A 25,736-nucleotide genomic window follows, 5' to 3' on the forward strand; every position below is an offset into this window, starting at 1 on the left:
GGTCGGTCTTGGTTTTGCTACTTGGACCGTCGGGCGCCCGATCGAGACCGACCGAATAATGCCCGACCGAGACCGACCTATTATGCACCGACTTGGCCCGACCCTTTAATGATTGTAAAATACCTATTTTACCCCCCAAATTAAAGAATAAAAACTAAAAAGTAAAGACATTTTCACATTTTAAATAATGGTTATATTTGGTATCATTTATTGATTTATTGTCATTTTTTTGGGCTTGCATGAGTGGGCCGGAATATAATAGCACATTTTAAAGAGGGTCCGTTTAAAAACCGGTTAAAGCCCGTTTAACATTAAACATGTCCGTAGCCTGGTTAAGGCCCGACTAAAACCCGATTAAGGTAGCCCGATTATAACCCGAGACCGACCGACCGAATATAAAGTGTACTATGCCCTCAATAACTAAGCCCGATTAGTTAAATGGGCGGACACGGTGTAGCCTTTGAAAGTCTTCAAGCCCGATTAAGCCCGATCGAAACCGAACCGGCCCGACCGATTGACACCCCTAGTTTGACCCTTAGATAAATGGCACTCCCATATCTCAGCAAGCTCCAAGAGACAATATTTGCTATATGCATAGTTTTTAGAGAAGACTGGAATTGAGATATTGGACCCTCGGATTCCTCTTAGAAGCTATGGGCAAATCTCTTCTCCTTCCCAGAGATCTTTGCTATCTCTATAGGCGTTGATTCCTTCTCTTATTAGAGTTTTGTAAAGCAGACTGACAAAGTTTGTGCTAGCCCCTGATGATGAAGTCATGAACTTGCAGTTGTTGAAGGGATGTTGGAGATCTCTCTTCTTTTCTTGTTACACTTGATCAAGAGCTGATCTCTTCTTCTTTGGTATGGTACTATACTCTTTCCTGCATCAGTGTTCTCCTTATAGAGATGCATTGGATTCTTTCTTTAATGTGTATAAGAATCAATATTAGATTATAAAATGGAACTCTTTCTTCCATTTATTTATTATGTTAATGACTCGCTTGGTCTTTTTATAATTGGTTTCAGATGACAAAAGAACATGTGTTCTATCACCACTCCATGGTGGGTTGGGAGTGATCTGCCTATAGAATCTATACAGCTGGTAGAGTTTATAAGAATTAATTAGAAGATCCAAAATTTCAAAGCCATAGCCATAGCCTTTTTTTTTTTTTTTTAATATATTTTTTTCTGAAATAAACTGCATTTTATTATAACAAAAAATTATAATTTTACATTTTTACTCTTTTAATATACCATGCTTTTTAAATTTTCATAATTAAAATATTCAACTCTTGAATGCGTTCCAGGTATTGTTTACCGCTCAAAGCTAGCTGTGCTGCACTTGACCATCCAATTGCAATTCGAATAAGACCCAACTAATCATTTAATCTAGAAGAAAGTAAAAGAAAGCTCAAGTGGGTTAGGTAACAAAATGAATATAATATATAGTTTTTTCCTTTTCATTGTATCTCATTATCACTAGGGATGAGATTGATTCAAGTCCTTATAACGAAAAATAGAATCTTATTCATACTGTATTCTCATCTTAACAAGAATAGTGAAATCTTCGTTAATTTGGTTTGCATTTTTCTTGTCATATGCAAATATTTGACATATGATTTTATCCATAGAACTTCGAAGTATTTTAGTCGATTCTATTAAATTGGGATAAGTTTTGTTATCGTTGTTGAACTCTCAAGTAATTTAATATCATTTCATCAAATTTTAATAAAGTAAGTTTTGTTACACCTACCCAGATTGTTGTCGTGAGTATATTTTCGTTGGGTTTTATGTTTGATTCTGTCATTTTTTTTGTTTGCCCTTAGTTCACTTAATGTGGAAGCACACATTTTGCTTTAGGGGCCTTTACATTAAAGTTGCCTCTATATATTTATCTTTCCATCCATCTAAATAGATACATAGACATGGACATAGATATAAATATGGGAGAAAGAACGGAACCAGTGTTGTTCCCTATGTTCTCTCATAGGGTCCTATAAAATGTCCCCATGTCCCTATGTGTGCTCTCTAATGGATATCCATGTGTGTTCCCCTATTGGAGGGCGTAGGGAACAACACTGGTAATGTTTCCCACTCTCTAAAAATCTGATTGGAGAAATTTAGATCAATGAAAAACAAAAAGGAAGAGAACTATATAAATGTTAGCCATGTGGTTGCAATAAGCCATTGACATTGAAACGTAACTAGCACAGAGTATACTCCAATCAATTTAATTCAGAATAATTAAAGCCCATCACTTATTTTGTCGAGTCTTTGTTAATGATCAAGGTTTTAAAACTTGGAATCGATCTCAATTGATATTGATGCAGATTGGATCAATAGCCACAGCTATTTTAAAAAGGAAATTGATATTTTGAACCATTTTACCCTTATACATCACGACTAGATCGGATTATTATTAGGAATCAGTCATAGCCGATATCAATTTGATCGGGTCAAACCTAGCCTATCCGATCCCATTTTTAGAACTATGATGAGGATAGTGGGCAGATAGGTTTACAATTTCCTTGCTGCAGTGGATAAATGTGCCCTTAAGCTTTGGGATTTCATCAAAATAGAACTTGATAATACACATCTTCAGTTGGGGATAAGAAAAGCCATGAAGATAGGTTTTTTCGCTAGAATATCAGATTTGTATTAAAAGAAAAAGGAGGAAAAATATAATTACAAAAGGAGTTAGGAAAATCCTAGCCACAAAAAACACAAGACTAACTAAAACATTCCACCTTCGGCATTGCCATCAGCAAAAGTGAACGGAAAACATTTTGCCATTCCTTGCAAACACAAGACAAGCGGACATGATCTTTCAGGCACAAACAAGACATAATGAACTCCACGAGTACCATAATTAAGAAGCTCAGACCAATGCCCCAAAGCTCATCAACTCTGACCCTATACACCATTGCATGAACAACAAACAATTAAACTGTGATCACTTAACCCAAGAGTTGAATAATCCTAAACAAAGTCGAATCCTCTGCCCCACTTCTTCAGAAACAGAGTGAAATCCTAAAACTCCTCAAGAATTCTACTATTGTGTTATTCACTTATTCCACTCTTCTTCTACCTCTGCATTGTCAAGGGAGCTGCTTCAACATTGTTGTAATGGTTGGACCCATCATTTAATGTCACTACCACACATCCTCAACCATCAAGACAAGTTTCATTGTAGTTCCTATCTCTCTCATCATCCTCCTCATCATCCTCATCCTCATCATTATCATTGTAAGCATCAGACCATCTGAAGAAATCTGCTACCAACATAGTACTGGATTGTTGGTTATGCTTTTGCTGTTTTGATTCCTTGTTTTCGAACAACACCTTACACAGTTTCACACGGGCGCTCATATAATATAAGCGAAATGTGTTGGGTATCCTTTACCATATTAAACATATGAATAACCCTATAGTATTTAGAGTACAAGAATCATAAAAGAGATTTAACCATGGGTATAGTCCCTAAACCAAGATCAATAAAGTACTTTGTTCATAGATCTTAAAATACATAACCATATGGATTTACCATATTTATAATAATCAATGGGACATAATATGGTAAATCCATGACATGAACCATAAATGAGAATAGAGAAATACTTGTGGAAGTTTAGAAGCCCCGTGGAAGTTTAGAAGCCCCATGAGCATAGATCATGAACCTCTATCCCATGTGGTTAAACATTACTCCCATGAAGATGACAATGATAAACTACACAAGTGGAGTCCTTTTAATGAGATCTTCTGCAGCCTCTTACTCTAGGGTTTTCTCTCTTTCTGTGCACTTGCTCTTGTGAGAAAGCCGTGTTCCAATAACTAATAAGGCATTAAGTAATAGCTGCAAGGACTGTTAGTATTATATTTATAATAGAATCCTTAAAACCCTTTTCCACTCTCACAATGGAAAGAGCTAAGAGTTCATAATTAGAATGGTTTTATAACTGCTTGGGCCCAATGGATCAATCGGTATCAGTTAATACCACATAAAAATTTTAACAAAATGATAAGAATCCAACTGCCTATATATGTTGTCTATCACTCCACTTAATTTCTCAATAACTTCTTTGTTTTCCAGTGGAAACCCAAACCAATCAAAACCTTTTCAATGGTCTATGTAGATTATGTCTAGCTTTTTAGTGAATTAAATGTCCTCAAATCTAATAGAATGGCTACACGATGTCTCTTTACAAGCATCAATCCGAAGAATGATGGTTACTAGCTCACCAACCACAAAATTCACATCTTCCCACCATTTCCTAAACTTCAAAACAACAAACAGAACTGGAGAGGCTTGATAGATGTTATGATCATCAGCAGCAGTAGCAATTGAATTACTTTCCTGACCAACGCCTTCGCTAATATTATCAAGAAGCAGTCTTCCCTGTCTATATAAAAGAGGGAAGACAAAAAGTCCCATGTCAATCATTTCGAAACCAATTGGTGGTATTGAAAGCTCCATTTAAAGTTAAAGTTACAGAAAGAGATATAGATAAAAGTACCTGCCCATGTATCTTCCTCGTCTCTGTTAATTTGTAGCAATCGTTCACTGTCAACTCTTTCAAAGACTCTGCTCCTTGAAAGAGGTGAATTTTCTCTAGATTTACAGTCTCCAATATCTATTCTTGTCAATCTTTTCAGGTTTGACATGTCAGGTAACTCTCTTAATTGGGGGAAATCTATCAATAACAACACTATCAATGATTCCATTCCTTGGATGCCATGAATTTCCTTTATATTTTCACAACTATCAATTTCTAATTCACTCAATTTTTTCAGGTTTGACAAATCCGGTAACTCTGTTAATTCGTGGCAACACGACAAAATCAACACTTCCAAGGACTCTGTTCCTTCCAATCCATGAATTTTTTCTAGATTTTCACAGTTGAAAATCTCTAATTTTCTCAATTTTTTCAGGTTAGACAAATTCAACAACTCTGTTAATTTGGGGCAACCTTCCACATTCAACTCTACCAATCTCTTCAGTTTTGACAAATCTGGTACTTTTACTAATGATTCACAATCATAAACCAATAATTCCTTCAACATTTCCACGTGTGATAGATCTGAAATTATCTGCAGCGAAATACACTTCTTCACTTCTAGACGAGTTAAAGTGGAGGGAAGCTTTGGGAGAGATTCAAGGTTCATGTAACTTTGCAAATATAGCTCCTGAAGTTGAGCAAAAGAACTCATGCTGATTAGGAGTGGTTGAAGCCTCTTGTAATCTATCTGATAATTTTACAATCATAGTATGTCTAAGTTGAAAGTGAAGCAAACTTCTCATTCTACCCATTGATGTTGGTAGCCTCAGTAGCTTATTGCAATATGAAATGTCTAATTTCTCAAGCTTCTCTAATTGCCTTACACCATCAGGCAACTCATTAATCTTTGTCCCACTTACAGAAAGCTCAACCAGTTGTTTTAGATTACCAATGGACTTGGCAACTTATTGATTGAAAAGCAATTTTTGAGAGTAAGACTTTTCAAACAAGCAATCTGACAAATACTATCTGTGAGTTCCAAAAGAGACTTGCAGTTCGTGAGATCCAATTTTTGTAAGCAAGGAAGCCATGAGAAGAAGTCGATAGAGCCAGAGAGATATTCACAACCACAAAGAATAAGAACCTTCAACTTTTGAAACCTCTGTCAAAGAAATAAATGACATAAAATATAACTCTCTATTTAAAATTTGTTAATAAAACAAGTGAAATATATATATAAAAAAAAAAAAAAAAAAAAATACAATTATACTATACCTTATTTTTATTTTGAGGTTTACCATTCCAACCTAGGAAGATGCCACTCCATTATAAATCAAGATGAATTAGTTTCTCATTATGGAAATTGGTTGGTAGAATTTTCAAAGGACAGAGCCACCAACGGAACCATCTTAATTGAGAAGGAAGATGTGAAAAATCCCCATCAAGGTTATGATAGTCAACTTGGAGAAACCTTAAATTGGGCATCTTCTCAAAGTCTTCAAAGGTTAAATCATCTATGTGCACTTCACGTGGAAGGAGGATTCCTTCAACCATTTGAGTTCCCTACACCAGAAAAATAATATTCCAAGTAAAGAAGATTTGATACACATATCCTAAAAAAAAAAAGGGTAAGAACATAGAACCTCATTTAATGGATTTTAAATTTATTGTTCTTGGTTCATTCTCTTGTATTTACTAGTAATATATCATCGTTTCTACAAAAAAAAAAGTCCTATATCATCTTACCGAAAAAAATAATAATATATCATGACAAATAAACTCCTGTGCTAGCCCTAGTTCTGTAAGGTTCTAGGAGGGGTAGATAAATTTGGTTCCATTCTTTGCATTTTCGCATAATGCAGTTGCTTAGAATTGGGACCTTATTTATGCTGGCTGCCTGTTTTTTCCCATCATAAAGAGTGGCAGCCATGTTAGGACTTTTGTGATTAGTTATAATAGAAAGTTACCAAGTGTCACTTACCGTGCCTTTTTTAATACTTTAAGATCTCACAATGAGACCACAATCTAGTATGCTTGGCAGGGCCCCCATTAGTGTCTTTTGAGACAATTGTCATTCCCATAAATTGAAGTTGATCATGCATCATCAATTTCCCATCATCAATCTTTAAGAGGTGCTTTAGAATGAGTTCTTTTATGGCTAATCTTGGACGCAACTCACAAGCTTCCCATATTGTAATTGCTTTGTCTGCTTCACATCCAATAAAGTGGCATGTAGTATCAGGAAATATGATTTTCGCATGATCACTTAGTTTATTGTAGCTTATCATCAATTTTGCAAATGTCTTTTCATCATACCTTTTTATCGACATTCCAGAGACCATGTTATCAAGGATATCTTTCAATCCTTCTGATATATCTTCACAGTCTTCTTTCTCTTTGCCAAATAAAAAAGAACCCAACACCTCTAAAGTTAGGGGTAATCCTTTAGCATATTGTACGATTTTATGTGAAAGCTCCTTAAACTTTTCTGGAGGTTCATTTTCTGAAAAAGCATACAAACTTAAGAGTTGAAGAGTTATCAAAATCCAGTCCTTCAGGATTGTATATTTGAATATCTTTGTCAACTTTATGTGCATTCAAACTTTGGTCATCTGTAGTTGTTATGATGACCCTACTTCCTTGACCAAACCAATTGATTCCACCAACCAATACATCAAGCTGTACATGATCATCCACATCATCTAGAATAAAAACTTTTTTTCCATGAAGTAGCATTTTTACCAATTGAGAAACAATGCTTACTTCGTGGTACCTTTTCAAGATGTCGTTAAGAAGTCGTTTTTGCAAGGAAAGTAAACCCTTATCTCCTTGTGATGCTTCTTCTCTTACATTTGTAAGAAAGCTGCTCCCATCAAAGCTTCTAAGTATGCAATTATAGATGGCCTTTGCTATGGTTGTCTTTCCAAGACCATCCATGCCACATATTGTCACAAAGCATACACCATTAGAACCACTATTTAATAAAGAAAGTAATTTAACTATGTGGGAATCTATTCCAACACGGTATTTGCATTCATCAAAAGGGATGCTATTTAGTTCTCTCAAAGCACTGTGAACAATTTGCTTGACTAAATTTAATTGATCCCTGCAATTTTTCATGTTAAAAGGTAAAACCTTTCACTACAATAAGAAACAATATGTAAATCTCTAGTACAAAAATAAGAAGAGATAACTCAAGTGAATGGTCTAATCACATAGATGTTAAAAAAACACATTTTAACCCTTGGATCTAAGGAAAATAAACCTATAGTTCATTTAAAATAAACCAGGGCCTCAACCACCTGGGTTCAATCCTGACATTGGCTCAATAATATTGGCCCCAAGTTGACGTTGGGAGGATCACACTAACGACCAAAGCTGACATTAAAGTGAAAAATGAAACCTAAAGAAGAAGAAGATGATGATAAGCTCCAAGATAAAAACATGATACATGAAGACCAATATAGGAATAATAATTTTGTGAGAGTAAGACATACTCAATTGTTGTGTCCCCCTTGAGATGCCATCCCTTTAGATTCCCCACCTCTTTCAAAGCGTTCTTCCAACTGTTTACATCAGGAGACTCATACTTCCTTTGGTGTTCCTGAAATGGTCCCTTAAAACTTCCAGTCTGATGTCGAACATCTAGTGGCTCAACATCAATGAATACGGGCAGAATGGTTTGACCATTAGATAAATGACACTCCCATATCTCAGCAAGTTCCATGAGACAATATTTGCTATCTGCATAGTTTTAAGAGAAGATAGGAATTGAGATATTGGACCCACTAATTCTTCTTAGAAGCGACGGGCAAATCTCTTCTCCTTTCCTGAGTTCTTCGTTAACTCTGTAGGGATTGATTCCAGCATTTTGTAGAGCATTGTAAAGCAAACTGACAGTTTGTGGGAGTATCTGAACCTCTAAAACTGATAAACACGTCATAAGGAGAAGCCATGAACTTGCAGTTGCAGGTATGTTGGGGAGCTCTCTTCTTCTATGTTTGCTGTGTATAAAAATAATTAGATTAGGAAATTATATCATTTCTGCTATTTATTAAATAAGTATGGCATCAATTCAGGTTTTTTATTTTCATTTTTATTTATTTATTTAATGGTAATGTCTCTTTGAAGCCTTTGGAATAATATAACTTAGTAAAGAATTTAATGTTTTATTATTAATCATCTCTTTCATAGTGGCATAGTGGCATGGTGGCATGGTGGCATGTAGGGGTGTCCATGGGCCTGTTCGGTTTGGTTTAGGCCGGGTTGAATCGGTTTCTATCTAGGAATGAGGGAGACCAAAACCAATCCAATAAGGACATTCGGTTTTTGGTCGGTTTTGATTTTGGTCTGGTTTGGTTTCGGTTTATTTTGGTTTTTCAATATTGGGTTAATACCGGTTTAGATCTGTTTATTATTGGACTTGAACCATAATGAAATATTACATACATAACTTATAGTGACAAGATTTGACGAAAAAAAACACTTGAAATTTATGATTATGATTAAATAATGATTTATCATTGTAAGGGAACTAATATTGAAACCAATGGATAACAAATTTACTAAGAATATAACTAATATTGAAATCACAAAATGAACCCTATTATCCCCAATTATTCATTTAAGTATCCAACTAGTTTTGTATAGTGAACAAGGAAATCAATGGAAGCATTATTACAATTTACAAATCAATTTCTCTATTCATAACCTAATATTCACTGATTTGTAACAATTCCCCTTACAATAAAAATTTTTCTCACTAATATTGTGAAAAATGGATAGTCAATTAACCAATTTATAATCTCATAATCATTTCTTTTTTATCGGTTTCATTCGGTTTGGTTATTGATCGGTTCGGTTTGGACTGATTTTCAGTTGGTTCTAACATACCTCAATCCAAAACCAATCTAATAAAGATCGGTTTGATTTAGTTCGTGTTTTATTGATCTGTTTTGATTGGTTTTATCGATTCAGGCTAGGTTTTGACACCCCTAGTGGCATGCCACTATGAAAAGAGAGGTTTTGTGGTTTAAAACTGTTTTGGAGGTCAATGTAATTTACTTGCTCATTTAAGATAGAAGTCTTTTTTATTGGTAAGACATTTTAATATAGAAGTCGAGCGAGCTAAGGGGGAAGCACCTCTTGGAGACCTAAGACCGGGAGAGGTCATCACTCAGCCCTTCCATTCCATCGGATTTGTAACATCTTATTATCCCCCACTCCAGCCTCACTACCCCTCAAATGTGGATCGGGCTTTTTTGTTGCGTGGCGTGTAGCATATATTCAACAATTAAACACGTTCAGACATACAGTCCAAAATGTGCAAGCACAGCCCAAGACATTCTGGATAGTTGGATGCGTGCTACAGGGTGTGTAACGCTATAGAATTTGACCAATTTTAGGTGAAGAGTAGGGCAAATCCTTAGAATGACAAATAAGAATCTTCTTCATACAATATTCTCCGCCAACTTTTATTTCTTTGACTGCATGTTACTCCCATTTGAGGTTCTTATATTTGGGTATCTCTAGCTTTCCCAATAAAGGAGGAGGTTAGGTATGCCGTTAGTTTTCTTAGAGCAAAAAATTGGGAGGAGGTTAGGTATGCCACTAGTTTTCCTAGAGTTAGCGGCTCAACCAATGGAAAGATTGGGATAAGAGGAGCATATGGGACATTTTTAAGGGGAGGAGGAGAGAGTTAGACACAGATCTGAGTATACCGGCAACATACTCAGCATTTTTCCAATGAGATTCATTATTTGTTAATGAAATTTTTTTGTCACATGTGTTTCAATTTGGTCTGTATTTTTTTTATTGGTATTTCCAAATTATTTCCTCAATTTTTAATAAAGTATTTGGTATATCAATTTTTTTTATTCTAAAAAGACTTTGACTTCTATATGGTAATTTTCACTCATCTATTTTTTTTTTATATACATATTTTTATTGTGGTAGATTTTTCACTAACTTGGGTGCACCATGTGTCCTGCCACACACCGGCTCAAAGCTTGCTTGAATCTTTTTGCAAAGACCACCATGATGTTTTAAACTCTAAGGCATGTTCTTGATCATTCTATTTTAATATTAAAGGAACCATGACGGTGATCAATGGGAGTGCCGTGGAAGTATCATCAGGGATAAGATTTTCACTTTTCATGAGGGGTGGGGGGGTCATTTCAATGCCATCTGTGTCTAGGTATAAGAGCCAAGTTGTCTTTTAGGCCACTTTTTCCCATAAATTAAACATCAAATTAACCATGTTCCAATATTTGAGTTTTGTTCCAAAGCTGGATTTTGACACAGAAATGGAAAATTCTAATTTTGATACAAAATGTTATTTCTAAAATAGAATGACTATCAAACGAAGTCTTAGTGGTTCCAAGTTTTAACTTCTCTTGAAAATTTGGGATTGCATCTTGTTTGGTACCCATTGATAGTTCCAATTTTGGTGACTGTGAGTACAAAAAAGTATGATGAAACTTGTTAACATAGTTACCACACGTTCAAAGTATTGCATGCTCAGATGGAGTTGGGAGTCATCACTTTAGAAATACCTTTTAGTAGATGCATAAGTTTGTACTTAAATTTTGGGGTCTAGGCATTGAATTTTAATTGAAGGTGATATTAAGTAAATGCAGGCATTTGAATTAGCTTCACGTTAACGAAAAAATCAGGTCGATCTGAGTTCGGAAGAGAAAGATATCATTAGTTAAGTAACCATTATGTTCTACAAGTTTGAAGTCTTAGAAAAGCCAAAAGAAAATAAATAAATAAAAACAGAATTGCTTTTTAAACGGGAATGCTTGCCATTTGCCATTTTTTCGCGATTCTTTGAGTAGCATATGGAAAAAAGTGTTTTGAGCAATAAAAAATTGGAGTTCTCGTCAGTGTTGATCTATGAAAGCATTAAATGCGTTTTTGCAACTTAGGTTTGGAGTTCTCATCAGTATTGATCTATGAAAGCATTAGTTTGGGATCAGCCATATCAGCTGATTTGAATTGGTATTGGCATCCACTGATCCAAATTGGTGCATGGTATGGACAAATGGTATATTTGTACAACAAACAACAACAACCATAACCCTATCCCAACTTGATGGGGTCGGCTACAAGTAGGGGTGTCAATTCCTAAACCGAATCGGTAAAACCGGCCGGACCGAACCGATAACAACCCGGACCGAACCGAACCGAACCGTTATTGGTTCGGTTCGGTTTCGAGTATTGTAACCCCAAAACCAAACCGAACCGCACCGAAAACCGGATGAACCCGAAACCAAACCAAAACCGGCTCAAAACCCGGACCGAAATCGAAACCAAACCGGTAAGAAACCGAAACACTCCAAAATTCATTAAAAAAATCAAAATTTGAATAGTTTTGTATACATTTGTATGGAAAATCGAATCCAAACTATACCAAAAACCAAAACCAACCCGGTTACAAATCGATTTAAGAAACCGAAGTTCAACAATTCATCATTTGGTTGTTTCCTAATGGCTCCATACCGGTTTAAAAAACCGATCCAAACCGAAATGAACCTAATAAATCCAAACCGGTACCAACCCGAACCCAAACCGCACCGAAGCCGACACCGGACCGAAACCGATAAATCCTTAATGGGTCGGTTTCGGTCACTTCCAAACTCACACCGAAACCGGTGGAACCGGACCGAAACTGCACCAACCCGGACCGTTGACACCCGTAGCTACAAGGATCCGATAAGGTAAAAAATAAAAAAGTTAATGCAGTAGTCAAAGCAACATCCTTGGAACATCCCCTATATGGGGTTGGCTACACGGGTCCTTGTCCTCCACTTACCTCTATCTGTGGTCATACTAGGATCGATCCCTAATCATCTGCATATCTTTTCTTACCACTTCGTTAATGGTCAATTTAGGTTTGTCTCTCCTTCTATCTTCATGTAATTGAAATTGATTACACTTCCTTATTGGGGCATCCATGGGTCTTCGTTGAACATGGCCATACCACGTCAATCTGCTCTCGCGGAGCTTGTTCTGGATTGGAGCCACCTCTAACTCTTTTCTAATACAATCATTCCTTACTTTGTCTCTCCAGGTCTTTCCTCACATCCCTCTCAACATCCTCATCCCTGCTACACCCAATTTATTCAAATTACTCTTCTTGATTGTCCAACACTCCGCCCCATACATCATCGCTGGTCATATTACTGTCCTGTAGAATTTTCCCTTGAGTTTAACAGGCATGCGTTTATCACATAGCACTCCCGAGGCACTTCTCCACTTCATCCATCCCACTTTAATTCTGTGGAAGACATCATTTTCTATATCACCCTCTATGCTAATGATTGACCCCAGATATTTAAAATAGTCATTTTGTGGTAGTTCTCGCCCCTCAAATTTTGCCACTTCCTCACTTCTCATAGTCTAGCTAAATGGGCACATCATATACTCTGTCTTTGTTCTACGGTCAAACTAGGACAAATGGTATATTTGTGACAAAAAAAAACTAAGAAATTGGTATCCTAGAAAGGAAAACTATCTTATATGGCCGATTCAATATCAATCCCAACAATATCGGATCTAATACGATATCGCACCTATCACAACAAACTGATACCAATCCCAATTTAGCCGATATCCGATACCTCGAACCTTGCATGAAAGAAAAGTGAGTAGGTTACTAGTAATGAGCTGGTCAGCATACATATGTCTTGAAATACCCTTACTATAGCCCACGAGAAAAAGACTTGCTATGCAATTTATGTGGGCCCCATTAGCTTTTGGACAGACAAGTACGGAGCATAAAATTATGGATCCGACTCCCCTCCAATGACCATTCAAGGCATGAAATTACTGATCCGGCTCCCTTCTATAGACCATCCAAGGGCTAGGAGGGCTTGGTCACATTCCCAACACTTGCCAACACCTGAGGTTGTGGGTCCAAACCCTCGCAACCTTTGGATGGACTGTTGGAGGGAATATTTTTTCTAAAATTACGATTTAACCTTCACATTATCCAATCATCAACTTATTAGAGGGGCATTGTAAATTAAGTTATTATAATTTTTGAACCTACTCAGGTTACAAGTGGACAAACCCGTAATTAAAATCACAACCTTAACGAACTTCTAGCTCCATTACTTAGTTGTTGGAAGTGAAGAACAAACTAACAATAATAGAAAGGTTTTGTGTAACCAACTTATCAACCAACTCTTTTAACCCTTTTTGTCATCTCATTCAATACAACCCCAAACACAGAACTGTAACCTCCTTCACAACGCTCTCACTATATATATGCCACCATATCAAAGAAGCTCCAAAACGGAAGAAGAGCATGAGGCAAAAAAAGAGGAACAAGTAAAAAAAGAACAAGGAAAAAAGATGGATTTGGAATGGAAGCAATGGTGCTTTTTTATGTGCATTGTTCTTGCAAGCAGAGTTGCAGAAGCCCACATTTTCAATGTCAAAAACTTTGGTGCGAAGGCTAATGGCAAGACAGGTATCACTAAACCTCTGTTATCTGCATGGACTAAGGCCTGTGAATCACTTGAACCAAGTACGGTTCTCATTCCAGAGGGGAAATATCGCTTGGGTCCTGTAATCTTAAAAGGACCATGCAAGAGTCCTTCAATTGGGTTTCAGGTTGATGGGTTTGTGCAGGCTCCATCCAATCCAGCCAATTTCAAGACCGATGGTTGGATTGTTTTCCAGTACATCAATGGCTTGACGCTCTTTGGAAAAGGAACAATTGATGGCCAAGGACAGAAAGCTTGGAAGATCAACAACTGCGCCCAAAATCCTCATTGCAAAATGCTTCCCATTGTAAGCATTTTTTTTTCCCTTCCTAAAGCTTTAATTTTTAAGTCATGCGTTGGAGATTTGGGTAGAACTCGTCCTTAAAAACTAGCTTGGAATTAAGGAGAGGATACCCAATTTTTTCGCATCGACTTACTCACATCCAATGTGGGATTATTACTTTCATCCTATTAATTAAGTTGGTTCTGTGGCCTCACTGCAGAGTTTAAGATTCAACTTCCTGAACAATACTTTGATCCAAGACATAACCTCGCTGAACAGCAAAAACTTCCACATGAACTTCTTGGAATGCAAGGGCATGACCGTTCAACATGTTAACATATCGGCACCTGGGGATAGTCCCAACACTGATGGTATCCACATGGGAATCTCAGAAAGGATCAATATTACCGACACAGTGATTGCCACCGGTGATGATTGCATCTCCGTTGGTCCTGGTACCCGCAACCTAACTGTCACCAAAGTGGTATGTGGACCAGGACATGGCATTAGTGTGGGCAGCTTAGGTAAGTATAAAGATGAAGAAGATGTATCTGGAATCTCAGTAAGGAACTGCACCTTCATCAATACCCAAAATGGTGTAAGGATCAAGACATGGCCTTCTTCACCCGTTGGTTTCGCATCCGATATCATTTTTGAGGACATTATCATGAAGAATGTCTCCAATCCAGTCATCTTGGATCAAGAGTATTGCCCACATTTTAAATGTGATAAGGATGTAAGTGAATAATATTATGATAAGCTTTATCTATCTTGAAGCCTAGCTAGCTACTTAATTTTATGAAGAAACATAAAAACCTATCAACTTGATGTTTTGTAGGATCCATCACTTGTTAAGCTGAGCAACATCAAGTTCAACAAGATCAGAGGGACGTCATCCACGCAGCTTGCAGTCATAATAGCATGTAGCAGAGGAGCACCATGTAAGAACTTGGAGATTGGACACATCAACTTGAAGTACATTGGAACTGAAGGAGCAGCTCAATCCACATGTTCTAACGTGAATCCCATTCTTTCCGGTTTGCAGTTCCCACCTACCTGTGTCTAAATTCTATCAGATAATACCAGAAAAGGTTCACTAAGCATGTTTCATAGAAAACATGTAGATATCCTTTCATGTTAAGATCCACTATTAAGTGATAAATAATTTTAAATTTGATTAAATATATAAAATGAATAATTTTTTGGTCGATTGATAAAGTTCATAGGTTGTCAAAACAATTTTTCCATTGCAGCAAAGAAAATCAAGTTGATTGTTGTAAAGATTTTCTACAACATCTAATGTGCAAGGTGCATTGGACCCCATCTTGGTTCGTTCCAGTTCTCCTAGAGTAGAAATAGGTTCAATCCGTTGCTGAGGCCACTTTGAACTGGTGAACTAGTTGAATAAATGATGTGATTCTTCCAGCTCTAATTGCATCATATCTATTCTTTGTTTCTTTTGGGTATCTAGTTGACTTCCAATAACTGGATCCATACTTACCGATTGTTCAGATGATACTGAACTATATGAACTTGGTGGAGTGAATTGAACAATAAGTTCCACAGTTGGTAAGAATCTTTCAGGGTTGACTCGGGCCCGACAGTTATCTTGATAGGCCTACACAAATAGCAGAGAAATTTTTTGACGCAAAATCATGCCTGACCAAACAACGGGATTTTTTTTTTTTTGAGAAATTTTGAAAGGTTTATTTTGAATGATGCACAAATAAAATTACTCACCACAATAATAAGTGTCTGACTTTGGTCCAACTTTTAAGTTGATGATCACACATATATACTCCTTTTTTTAATTTTTCATTCAAAGGGCCCAAGTTAGACACAAACTATGATGTGGAAAAACTAGCAAGTTGGTTCATGCAAGAATAATCCCGTAGCTGATTTCATGTAGGTACTTTGTTTTTCTTCATAACATGAAAATACCTAATCATTCCCAACTCTTGGATTGGTTATGTGGAACATTACAATTTGGAACACGTACTAATATAATGTGATAAAGCAGTCATCACCTCGTAGGCACGGTTGCATGAACCAAAACCGATATAGTTGCATCTGTTAATTCTCAATTTCAAAGAACATATCTAGTTTAACTATGTACAGAGAAAATCTCATACCAAATGAAACAGACTAGAAAGATTCAGAATTACACATAATTTTTCCAATGAAATTAATTTACATATTGAGTGGCGTCAATGAAAAAATCCCTTATTTAAATACTTACAATCTGACAAAGAATGAGCACACGATGGTCATAGAAATAACTAAAAAATAATTTCAAAAGTCAATTAGCGAGTCCCATTTTTCCAAAATCTTCACATAACTAAGATATAAATGTAATTGTTTAATCCAATGGTCCGTTCTCTTTAAACATGTAAGAAAAATTTTCAACAATCTTCAAAGTATTTTGGTACTCGGCCAAATCGGAGTGGATTGAAAATCAAATTATGGTGGATAGTATGATAACAAAAACTTTAGGCACTATCCTATAATGCCACATGTCAAAAATATTTTTGGTTCCTGGTACTATACCAATTTGTTTGTGCCTATATACTACTTTAATCTCCCATGGATTTCTACCAATGTAAGGCACATAATTCATCAGTCATATTCTCTAAGAAGATAATCCAACATACTGCTTCCTATCTAGTTGTGATGGTCTAGAATTACTCTAAATCCATGGATTTTTGGTATGTCTTCACTTCCTTACCAAGGAAAATGGTGGTGTACCCTTAATAATCAAGGGATTTCTTTAAGCACACACAAATGGCTATTTATATATTTTGCCAACAAATTTCTGTAAACAAGAGAACCAATTTACCCTGAAAGTAAATAAGGGGAATTCGGATCATAAAAGAAAAAAAAGGGAAAAATCATGGTCACATTCTTTTTTCCTTTTTTTTGATAGAAATTCATAAACTTAATTAAAAAAGAAAGAGAAGTACATCAAGACAAAATCAAAGAAATGCAATATTCCTCACCTGTGGCATTGCCATCTGCAAGGAATTCACAAACTCTCAAAAAATAAAATTAATCAGGATAAATGAACTCCACCTACGGCATTGCCATCAGCAGCGAACAAAGATTCTCTTGATAGAATCGATATCTTGGTCTTGATGCCACATCATGGGCAATCTCTTTTCTTATGTGAGCTGGTAGAGCTAAATTGTATCCTAACAAACCTGATTTTGCAGCTTCCTTGGCGAGGAAGTCAGCTATTGGGTTCGCCTCTGTGAAACATAATATGGCTTGCATAGATTTTGCACCATATGGATTCAATCTTCCTTCAACACATCCTCAAGCCACTGACATCCTATGTCTTGGAGGGAACCATGGCCTCCTTGTTGCATTGTAACCTGGAACCCCAATAACAACTGTAGAAATGCAACCCTAAAATGATGCCGAAGATAATGGAAAAAATAAGAACAAGCAATGCACACACAGATTTACGAGGTTTGGCAAGATTGCCTACGTCCCCGGTGAGATGAGATCCTGCTTCACTATCAATGGAGAATAGGGCTACAACTCTCGTCCCTCACACCTCTCAGTATTGCTTGCATTACAGAAAAAGAAACTCTCGCTACAAATATATAGCGAAAAACCCTAATCCAGAAAGTACACAATTACCCTCAAATAAAAAATTTGAGCGGGGGCCGCCCGCTTTGCGCCCCCCTACACCCCTTGCTTTGCAGGGGGCCTCCTGCCCCCCTTGCAACCCCCACAACCAGCTAATCGGCTTGCGGGAATGTCGTCCTGCCTGTCAAGGCATTGTACCAGTACTCCCTGGATTAAACTGTGACAAAATACAAGACATCGTACACCAACAACAACTTCATCACCAATGTCTCATTCACTTCCAATATGTTCCAACTCAATGCTGTAAAACATGAATATGCTGTTGTTCTTGGAGCTTTAAGCAGTTAGAGCCATGGTGTCATCACCATTACACATGATGACCCAATCAAGGTTTTCCATCCTGACAAGACTGTAGTTGATCATCTTCAAGGACATGTCTATACCAAAACAACTAGTAAGAATCTGTCATTGGGATGATGTTTGTTGTGTATAGAATTTGAGTAATTGTTATCAATATATGGAATATCCGGAGACCATTATTAGACTATGGATTGAATGTGATTCTAACGTAGTGGTTACTTGCAATAGAAATAGTCAAATCCCTTGGAGCTTTGAACAGAGATGGATTTTTCATAAGAAATACCTAGACTGCTTCTCTTGGACTATCTTTCACTGCTACAGAGAAGTCAATACAGTTGCTAACAAATTCGCGAAGCATGGGGCGACCGCAGAATCGTCCATGACTTGGCATAGTATCCCCTCTTTTGTCCTTTCAGATGTGAGTTGGGATTTCCAAAAAACACCAAGATACCAGTTTATGTAATTTTCTTTTGCGATTAGGTTATTTTCTGCTGATGGTCATACCAAAGGTGGAATAATAACTCAATGAGTTTTGAGCTTCATTGTGTTTCATCTAGTAATGAATATTGTTCTGCGTATGCAAATTAAAAATCAATGTCGCTCAACAAATCTAGGATCTGTCATGAAATGAGAGTTGAAAGACAGGATTATTTATATCACCTTAGAAGCACTAATTTACCCAAACTTGAGAGACATGGCAAGATATTTCGAAAAAGAAAAAAACTAGGAATTCCACTTTGTTGTTCTTCCTAGACAATTATTTAGCACAAATTAGAATTATCCTTTGGTAGCAACCTAGTTCTTACACAACAGCATAATAGAATTAGTAGTTACAAGGTAGAAGATGAAGATAGAAGAATGCAGAATCTATGCCAATGCTGTCATATCTCAAACTATGAGATTGGAGCAATATTGAATCTTGACACCTCTTGTAATTTTCAGTCTGACATGTCTATAAATGCAAGTTTCATCTCAAGAAAACGACGGAGAACCTACAGAGGAGTTGGGCTTTCATCTCTTAATCTCTTAGAAGCTTAATGGCAATAGAGAAACCAATTGGTAATTTGCCATTTGAAGACACAGCAGAAACCATGTAAGCCAAGCTACAAGGATTGTGTACCCTTTTAACATGTAGGCTTCAAAATTATAATTCATCCAAGAGGATATATGGGTCTCAGTATCATCAATTCCATATCAGAGAATTAGCTGATGTTGGGAAATTATTTCATTGCTGCCAGTTCTAAACAATGTTTAATACAATAAAAACAAAACACTACATAGAATATGCAAAGTACTTGAAGCAACATTGATAAAGCACACTCCTGGAAAGCTAACAACCTAGGACTTAAGTCGCTGAATCTTTGTTAATTCTATGAGGATAGTTCTGGAGCATATGATTTACAGTTTCACCTCACTGTATCCCTTGGAATTTGTATGGCATTCTAAAAATAGAAACTATGCAATCACTTCTTTTCTTATAGGATCTACCTGTTTGAGTCTTATGCAAATCTCATACACAGCAAGGCAAGAAGATAAAGAGGAAGAGTAAGCATACTACAACAAAGGAGGCCTATAATTGCAATTTTTTCTGCGGTAAAAGGCCTACATAGTTGTATAATTCATTAATGCTTAAAACTGACTCTGTTTTTGAGTATTTGAAAAGGATCCAGCAGATAATTCTAAAAAAGACATTAACTTTACAGGTATTTATACACCTGGCTCCATTCTTCCTGGATTTTCTGTCACAAAATGCCAGGTAAAACATGATAACTGAATGAGATGAGCTTTCCATTTCAATCATTCCATCTTTGTCAAGTCCATTTTGTATCGGGAAAAGATACACACACCAATAAAAGCAATTCACAGAAGAAAATGGAAAAATACTGTAACAGGGAAGATCAATTATTGACTAGCTAAAGAAATGGATTAAGAAAATACTATCTTCATTTTGAGAGAACAGCACCCATCCATCCTTGCTGTATTGGATAACTGTGCCCTTTAGCTTTGGGGTTTCATCAAAATAGAACTTGCCCTGTGAAGGGTCAACGAACTTGATTATATCATCTTCAGCTGTGGAGAACAAAAGCCATGGAGATTGGTTTACTACCCGGAGTGAATAGGAAACATTTCCCCATTCCTTACAAATACAGGACAAGCGGACGCAATCTTCGAGTCACAGATAGGACACAATGAACTCCAGGAGTACTGTAGGAATCTTAGACCAAGGCCATGGTTCATCCACTCTGACCTTATACAGCATTGCATGAACAAAAACAATTGAACTTAGTTCACATTATCCTCAACATAGCCCTTTGAATAATTCAATCTGTAACCCGATATTGATATATTGAAAAATAGTTTAAGCCCTCATAGTAGCTTTGCTTAGAACAAAACAGTGTTTAATCCCAATACAATATATGCCTTTGAACTCAAAACAATCAAAATCCAAACTGTTGCATTCAAAATCAAATTCTTCTCCAAACCCTAAATCCTTTAGGTTTGAATCCTATTAAAAAGCCCATAAATCTACACCATTAAGCAAACAGAGGAACAATCTAAATTATACATACAAATTGCATTTTGAACTCTAAATGTTCTAAGATAAGACCTTACTACAGAAGCCCATCAAAAACATTAAACTGGAAATTTTCTATCAGAAACTCTGAAACTTATTGAGTTAAAAAGTAGCAAATGACTGGAACTAATTTAAAACACAAGAAGCTGTCAGGAAAAGAATATCACAGTAGAAAGAACTTACTGTTCAGCTGGCACCAGTAACATATCTCCAAAACCCTCTACTGAAACAGTTGCAGAAACCATCCCAAACAGCTTTCACTGCGACAAAACAATTGCATACACCTGAACCACCTGCCTTCTTGTCCTCTTCATCATTATCAGCATCTTCTTTGTCTTCCACCTGTTCATCATCATTGTTAGCATCTTGCTCCTCCTCCACCTCTTTGTCAGCACCTTCCTCTTCATCCCATCTGAAGAAATCTGCTACCAACATAGCACTGGATTGTTGGTTAGGCATTTGCTGCTCTGATTCAATGTCTTCGAACAACACTTTCCAGTGTTTCACACATACGTTGATCTGATCATAACTGTAGTGGTGAGAATCTGACTGCCTGAATATTTTTAGTGTGTCTCCTCTAAATTCCTTAATAGCAGGTTTGCTTTCCAGCGGAAACCAATCAAGCACTTTGAAATGGTGGATGTAGATTATGTCTCGTTCAGTGAATTCAATGTCCTCAATTCTAATCGAATACACAAACATGGTATCTTTTTCTCCCCAACAAATAAAAGCGGAGATCTGAAGAGTGATGGTTACTAGCTCACCAACCACAAATTTCACTCGCTCAGATCGGTCCCCAGACCCAGATGTGAATGCCAAAACAATACAGAGAAATGGTGAGCCTGGATACACATGATGATCATCAGTACCAATTGAGTTAGTTCCCTGACCAAAACCTTTGCCAACATTATCAACTAGTAGTCTTCCCTGCATATATAAAAGAGGGAAGGCAAAAAGTCCCATGTCAACTCTTTACAGTGTTGCTACATAGAAAGCTCTTTTTTTGGTGGAACATAGAAAACTCCATTTCAAATTGAAGTTAGAGAGAGAGATAAAAGTACTTGTCCAAGTATCTTTCTCGTTGTCTCTGTTAATTTGTAGCAATCCAGCACTCCCAAATATTGCAAAGATTCTGCTCCTTCGAAGCGGTGAATTTTCTGTAGATTTACACAATTTATAATGTATAAGCTTACCAACCCTTTCAGGTTTGACATATCAGGTAACTCTCTTAATTTATGGCAACCTTTCACTGTCAATTCTTTCAAGGATTCTGATCCTTTGATGCTGTGAATTTCCTCTAGATTTGCACAATCTCCAATATTTAATTCCATCAATCTTTTCAAGTTTGACATATCGGGTAACTCTGTTAATTTGTGGCAACCTTTCACTCTCAATACTTCCAAGGATTCTGATCCTTTGATGCTGTGAATTTCCTCTAGATTTGCACAATCTCCAATATTTAATTCCATCAATCGTTTCAGGTTTGACAAATCTGGTAATTCTGTTAATTTGTGGCAACCTTTCACTCTCAATACTTCCAAGGATTCTGAGCCTTTGATGCTGTGAATTTCCCCCAGATTTGCACAATCTTCAATTTTTAATTCCATCAATATTTTCAGGTTTGACAAATCTGGTAATTCTGTTACTTTGTGGCAACTCTGCACTATCAACACTTCCAAGGATTCCATTCCTTCAATGCAATGAATGCCCTCTACATTTACACAATCTCCAATTTTAATATACTTCAATCTTTTCAGGTTTGACAAATCTGGTAATTCTGTTACTTTGTGGCAATTTTGCACTATCAACTCTTCCAAGGATTCCATTCCTTCATTGAAATGAATGCCCTCAACATTTTCACAATCTCCAATTTGAATATGCTTCAATCTTTTCAGGTTTGACAAATCTGGTAATTCTGTTAATTTGTGGCAACTCTGCACTATCAACATTTCCAAAGATTCCATTCCTTCAATGCAATGAATGCCCTCTACATTTTCACAATTGCTAATTTCAATATGCTCCAATCTTTTCAGGTTTGACAAATCTGGTAATTCTGTTAATTTGTGGCAACTCTGCACTGTCAACACTTCCAAAGATTCTGTTCCTTGGAGGCCCTCAATATTCTCTAGATTTTCACAACTGATGTCTAATTCAACCAATCCTTTCAGCTTAGACAAATTCATTAACTCTTTTAATCTGTGGCAATCCTTCACTCTCAAAATTTCCAAGGATTCTGTTCCTTGGAGGCTTTGAATTTTCTCTAGATTTTCACAACCACTGATGTGTAATGAACTCAATCTTTCCAGGCTTTACAAATCCGGTAATCTTACCAATGATTTCGCATCATAAAGTGATAATTTCTCCAACATTTCCAAGTGTGATAGATCTGAAATTATTTGCAACGAAATACACTTCTCAACTTTCAGACGAATTAAAGTTGGCGGAAGCTCTGGGAGAGATTCAAGGTTCATGTAGCCTTTCAAATATAGCTCCTGAAGACGAGAAAAAGCACTCATGCTGATTAGGAGTGGTTGAAGCCTCTTGTAGTCTATCTGATCATCTAGCTCCACCATGCCCATTCTTAACACCTCTAAGCTCAAGAGCTTTGAAAAATCATCTGGTAATTTTTCTATCATAGTATATTCTAGGTTAAAATGAAGCAAACTCCCCATTCTACCCATTGATGTTGGTAGCCTTACCAGTTTTCGGCAACATGAAACATCTAGTTTCTCAAGCTTCTGTAAATGGCCTACACCATCAGGCAATTCTTCTATTTTTGTCTCACTTACTGAAAGCTCAACCAAATGTTTTAGATTACCTATAGACATAGGCAACTTGTTGATCGACTCACAATTATTGAGAATAAGACTTTTGAGAGAAGTTATCTCACAAATACTATCTGGGAGCTCCACAAGAGACATGCAGTTCGAGAGATCCAATCTTTGTAAGCACGGAAACCATGAGAAGAAGTCGATAGAGCCAGAGAGATCTAGACAACTACTAAGAATAAGAACCTTCAATTTTTGAAACCTCTGTCAAAGAAATAAATGATATAAAATATAACTCTCCATTTAAAATTTGATAATAAAACAAGTGAAAAAAAAAATATTATATTGTAGTATACCTTATTTTTATTTTGAGGTTTATCACTCCAAGCAACGCTGATGACACTACTTGATAAGTCAAGATGAACTAGTTCCTCATGATAAAAATTGATTGGTAGAATTTTTAAAGGGAATCGTCTCCAACGGAACCATCTTAATCGAGAAAGAAGATGCGGAAAATCTCCATTGAAAATTTTACCCCCAGATAAACCATCGATAAATCTTAAATTGGGCATCTTCGCAAAGTCTTCAAAGCTTAAATCATCTATGCACATATCAGATGAAAAGAGGATACCTTCAACGATTTGCATTCCCTACACCATAAAAATAATATTCCAAATAAGGAAAAATTGATACACACACATCCAAAAAATAAAATAAGGATGTAGAGCTCTTTGTATTTATTGTACTTGGTTCATTCTCTTGTAGTTAATAGTAATATATCATGACAAAAATACCCCCAGTACTAGCCCTAGTTCCATATGGTTTTGGGAGGGGGTAGATTAGACTTGGTCCCCACCTTTGCACTGCCGCATAATGCACCCAGACCCTTCTTTATGATGGCTGTATGTTTTTGTCCATCACAGAGAGTGACAACGCATGTTAGGAATTTTGTGATTATTTATAATAAAAGGTGAACAAAAAAAGATGTCTCTTACCGTGCCATGTTGTAATACTTTTAAGATCTCGTCATGAGACCACAATCTACTACGTTTAGCAGGGTCCCCATGGCTGTCTTTCGAAATGATTCTCCTTCCCATAAATTGAAGTTGATCATGCATCCTCAATGCCCCATCAGAATCAATCTGGATGCCCCATCAGAATCAATCTTCAGGAGATGTTTTTGAGTTAGTTCTTTTATGACTAATTTGGGACGCAACTCACAAGCTTCCCATATGGAAATTGCTTCTTCTGCTCCACATCCAATGAAATGGCGTGCAATATCAAGAAATATAATTTTCCTATGATCACTCAATTTATTGTAACTTATCATCAACTTTGCAAAGACCTTTTCATCGTAGCTTGTTATTGACATTCCAGAGACCTTGTTATCATAGATATCTTTCAATCCTTCCATTGTATCTTCCCATTCTTCTTTCTCTTTGCCAACTAAAAAAGAACCCAACACCTCTAGAGTTAGGGGTAACCCTTCAGCATATTGCACAATTTTATACGAAAGTTGTTTATACTTTTCTGGAAGTTCATTTTTTGAAAAGGCATACAAACTTAAGAGTTGAAGAGAATTCTCAAAATTCAGTCCATTAAGCTTGTAGATTTGAATATCTTCATCTACTTTATGAGCATTCAAACTTTGGTCATCTCTAGTTGTTATGATGACCCTGCTTCCTTCACCAAACCAATTGATTCAACCAGCCAATACATCAAGATGTACATGATCATCCACATCAGCAAGAATAAGAAGAACTTTTTTTCCATGAAGTAGTCTTTTTATCAATTCTGATCCTTGTGAAACAATTCTCACATTGTGGTCCCTTTTCAAGATATCTTTAAGAAGTCGATTTTGCAAGGAAACTAAACCCTTATCTACTTGTAATGCTTCTTCTCTCACATCTGTGAGAAAGCTACTCCCATTAAAGCTTCTAAAGATGCAATTATAGATGGCCTTTGCAATAGTTGTCTTTCCGAGGCCACCCATGCCACATATTGCCACAAAACGTATACCACTGGAATCAATGTTTAATAAAGAAAGTAGTTCATTTATGTGGGAATCTATTCCAACAGAGTGTTTACATTTACCCAAGGGGGAGCTACTTGGTTCTCTCAAAACACTTTGAACAACTAACTCGACTACATTTGACTGATCCCTGCAATA

The 25,736-nt window shown here is 36.5% G+C and overlaps 4 protein-coding genes across 7 annotated transcripts; 1 reads left to right on the forward strand and 3 right to left on the reverse strand.

The window, feature by feature from the left end:
• Positions 1 to 3,164: 3,164 nt before the first annotated feature.
• LOC122094765 (disease resistance protein RUN1-like) lies at positions 3,165 to 8,451 on the reverse strand. Its single transcript, XM_042665367.1, has 7 exons — positions 8,394 to 8,451; positions 7,993 to 8,239; positions 7,099 to 7,601; positions 6,507 to 6,998; positions 5,380 to 5,459; positions 4,514 to 5,243; positions 3,165 to 3,271 (listed from the first exon to the last, which is right to left on the reverse strand). The coding sequence occupies exons 1-7, from the start codon at positions 8,449 to 8,451 to the stop codon at positions 3,165 to 3,167; spliced, it is 2,217 nt and encodes a 738-aa protein (XP_042521301.1).
• A 5,241-nt stretch (positions 8,452 to 13,692) lies between these two features.
• On the forward strand, positions 13,693 to 15,403 carry LOC122057274 (exopolygalacturonase-like). Its single transcript, XM_042619324.1, has 3 exons — positions 13,693 to 14,296; positions 14,493 to 15,008; positions 15,111 to 15,403. The coding sequence occupies exons 1-3, from the start codon at positions 13,769 to 13,771 to the stop codon at positions 15,336 to 15,338; spliced, it is 1,272 nt and encodes a 423-aa protein (XP_042475258.1). The 5' UTR covers positions 13,693 to 13,768; the 3' UTR covers positions 15,339 to 15,403.
• A 1,760-nt stretch (positions 15,404 to 17,163) lies between these two features.
• On the reverse strand, positions 17,164 to 22,533 carry LOC122058241. 4 transcript variants are annotated; one of them, XM_042620839.1, is made up of 3 exons: positions 21,860 to 22,533; positions 20,982 to 21,725; positions 17,164 to 17,643 (listed from the first exon to the last, which is right to left on the reverse strand). In XM_042620839.1, exons 1-2 carry the CDS (start codon positions 22,484 to 22,486, stop codon positions 20,985 to 20,987), a joined length of 1,368 nt encoding a protein of 455 aa, XP_042476773.1. In that variant the 5' UTR covers positions 22,487 to 22,533; the 3' UTR covers positions 17,164 to 17,643; positions 20,982 to 20,984. The 4 variants fall into 4 exon arrangements, with proteins under 4 accessions (XP_042476773.1, XP_042476772.1, XP_042476771.1 ...); XM_042620838.1 differs by lacking the exon at positions 17,164 to 17,643 and adding an exon at positions 18,043 to 20,466 and having other exon boundaries at positions 21,860 to 22,532; XM_042620837.1 differs by lacking the exon at positions 17,164 to 17,643 and adding an exon at positions 18,043 to 20,471 and having other exon boundaries at positions 21,860 to 22,531.
• A 292-nt stretch (positions 22,534 to 22,825) lies between these two features.
• LOC122057035 (disease resistance protein RPV1-like) lies at positions 22,826 to 24,704 on the reverse strand. The gene is made up of 3 exons (XM_042619027.1): positions 24,562 to 24,704; positions 23,923 to 24,216; positions 22,826 to 23,830 (listed from the first exon to the last, which is right to left on the reverse strand). The coding sequence occupies exons 1-3, from the start codon at positions 24,682 to 24,684 to the stop codon at positions 23,108 to 23,110; spliced, it is 1,140 nt and encodes a 379-aa protein (XP_042474961.1). The 5' UTR covers positions 24,685 to 24,704; the 3' UTR covers positions 22,826 to 23,107.
• Between the last annotated feature and the right edge of the window lie 1,032 nt (positions 24,705 to 25,736).

Source organism: Macadamia integrifolia, chromosome 12 (assembly GCF_013358625.1).
Source record: "Macadamia integrifolia cultivar HAES 741 chromosome 12, SCU_Mint_v3, whole genome shotgun sequence".
NCBI lineage: Eukaryota > Viridiplantae > Streptophyta > Magnoliopsida > Proteales > Proteaceae > Macadamia > Macadamia integrifolia.

Coding starts and splice junctions, on each gene's coding strand:
- LOC122094765 (XM_042665367.1), bottom strand. CDS start 8,451: ATGGCTTCTCCTTATGACGTGTTTATCAGTTTTAGAGGTTCAGATACT. Junction 6,999..7,098: donor AACAACTACAGATGACCAAA/GTTTGAATGCAC, acceptor ATGCTTTTTCAG/AAAATGAACCTCCAGAAAAG. Junction 3,272..4,513: donor CGAGGAAGATACATGGGCAG/GTACTTTTATCT, acceptor TGTTGGTAGCAG/ATTTCTTCAGATGGTCTGAT.
- LOC122057274 (XM_042619324.1), top strand. CDS start 13,769: ATGCCACCATATCAAAGAAGCTCCAAAACGGAAGAAGAGCATGAGGCA. Junction 14,297..14,492: donor ATTGCAAAATGCTTCCCATT/GTAAGCATTTTT, acceptor GCCTCACTGCAG/AGTTTAAGATTCAACTTCCT. Junction 15,009..15,110: donor ATTTTAAATGTGATAAGGAT/GTAAGTGAATAA, acceptor GATGTTTTGTAG/GATCCATCACTTGTTAAGCT.
- LOC122058241 (XM_042620839.1), bottom strand. CDS start 22,486: ATGGAATCCTTGGAAGTGTTGATAGTGCAGAGTTGCCACAAAGTAACA. Junction 21,726..21,859: donor CGAGAAAGATACTTGGACAA/GTACTTTTATCT, acceptor TTATATATGCAG/GGAAGACTACTAGTTGATAA.
- LOC122057035 (XM_042619027.1), bottom strand. CDS start 24,684: ATGCATGATCAACTTCAATTTATGGGAAGGAGAATCATTTCGAAAGAC. Junction 24,217..24,561: donor AAGTATTACAACATGGCACG/GTAAGAGACATC, acceptor TTTATGGTGTAG/GGAATGCAAATCGTTGAAGG. Junction 23,831..23,922: donor AACCTCAAAATAAAAATAAG/GTATACTACAAT, acceptor TTTCTTTGACAG/AGGTTTCAAAAATTGAAGGT.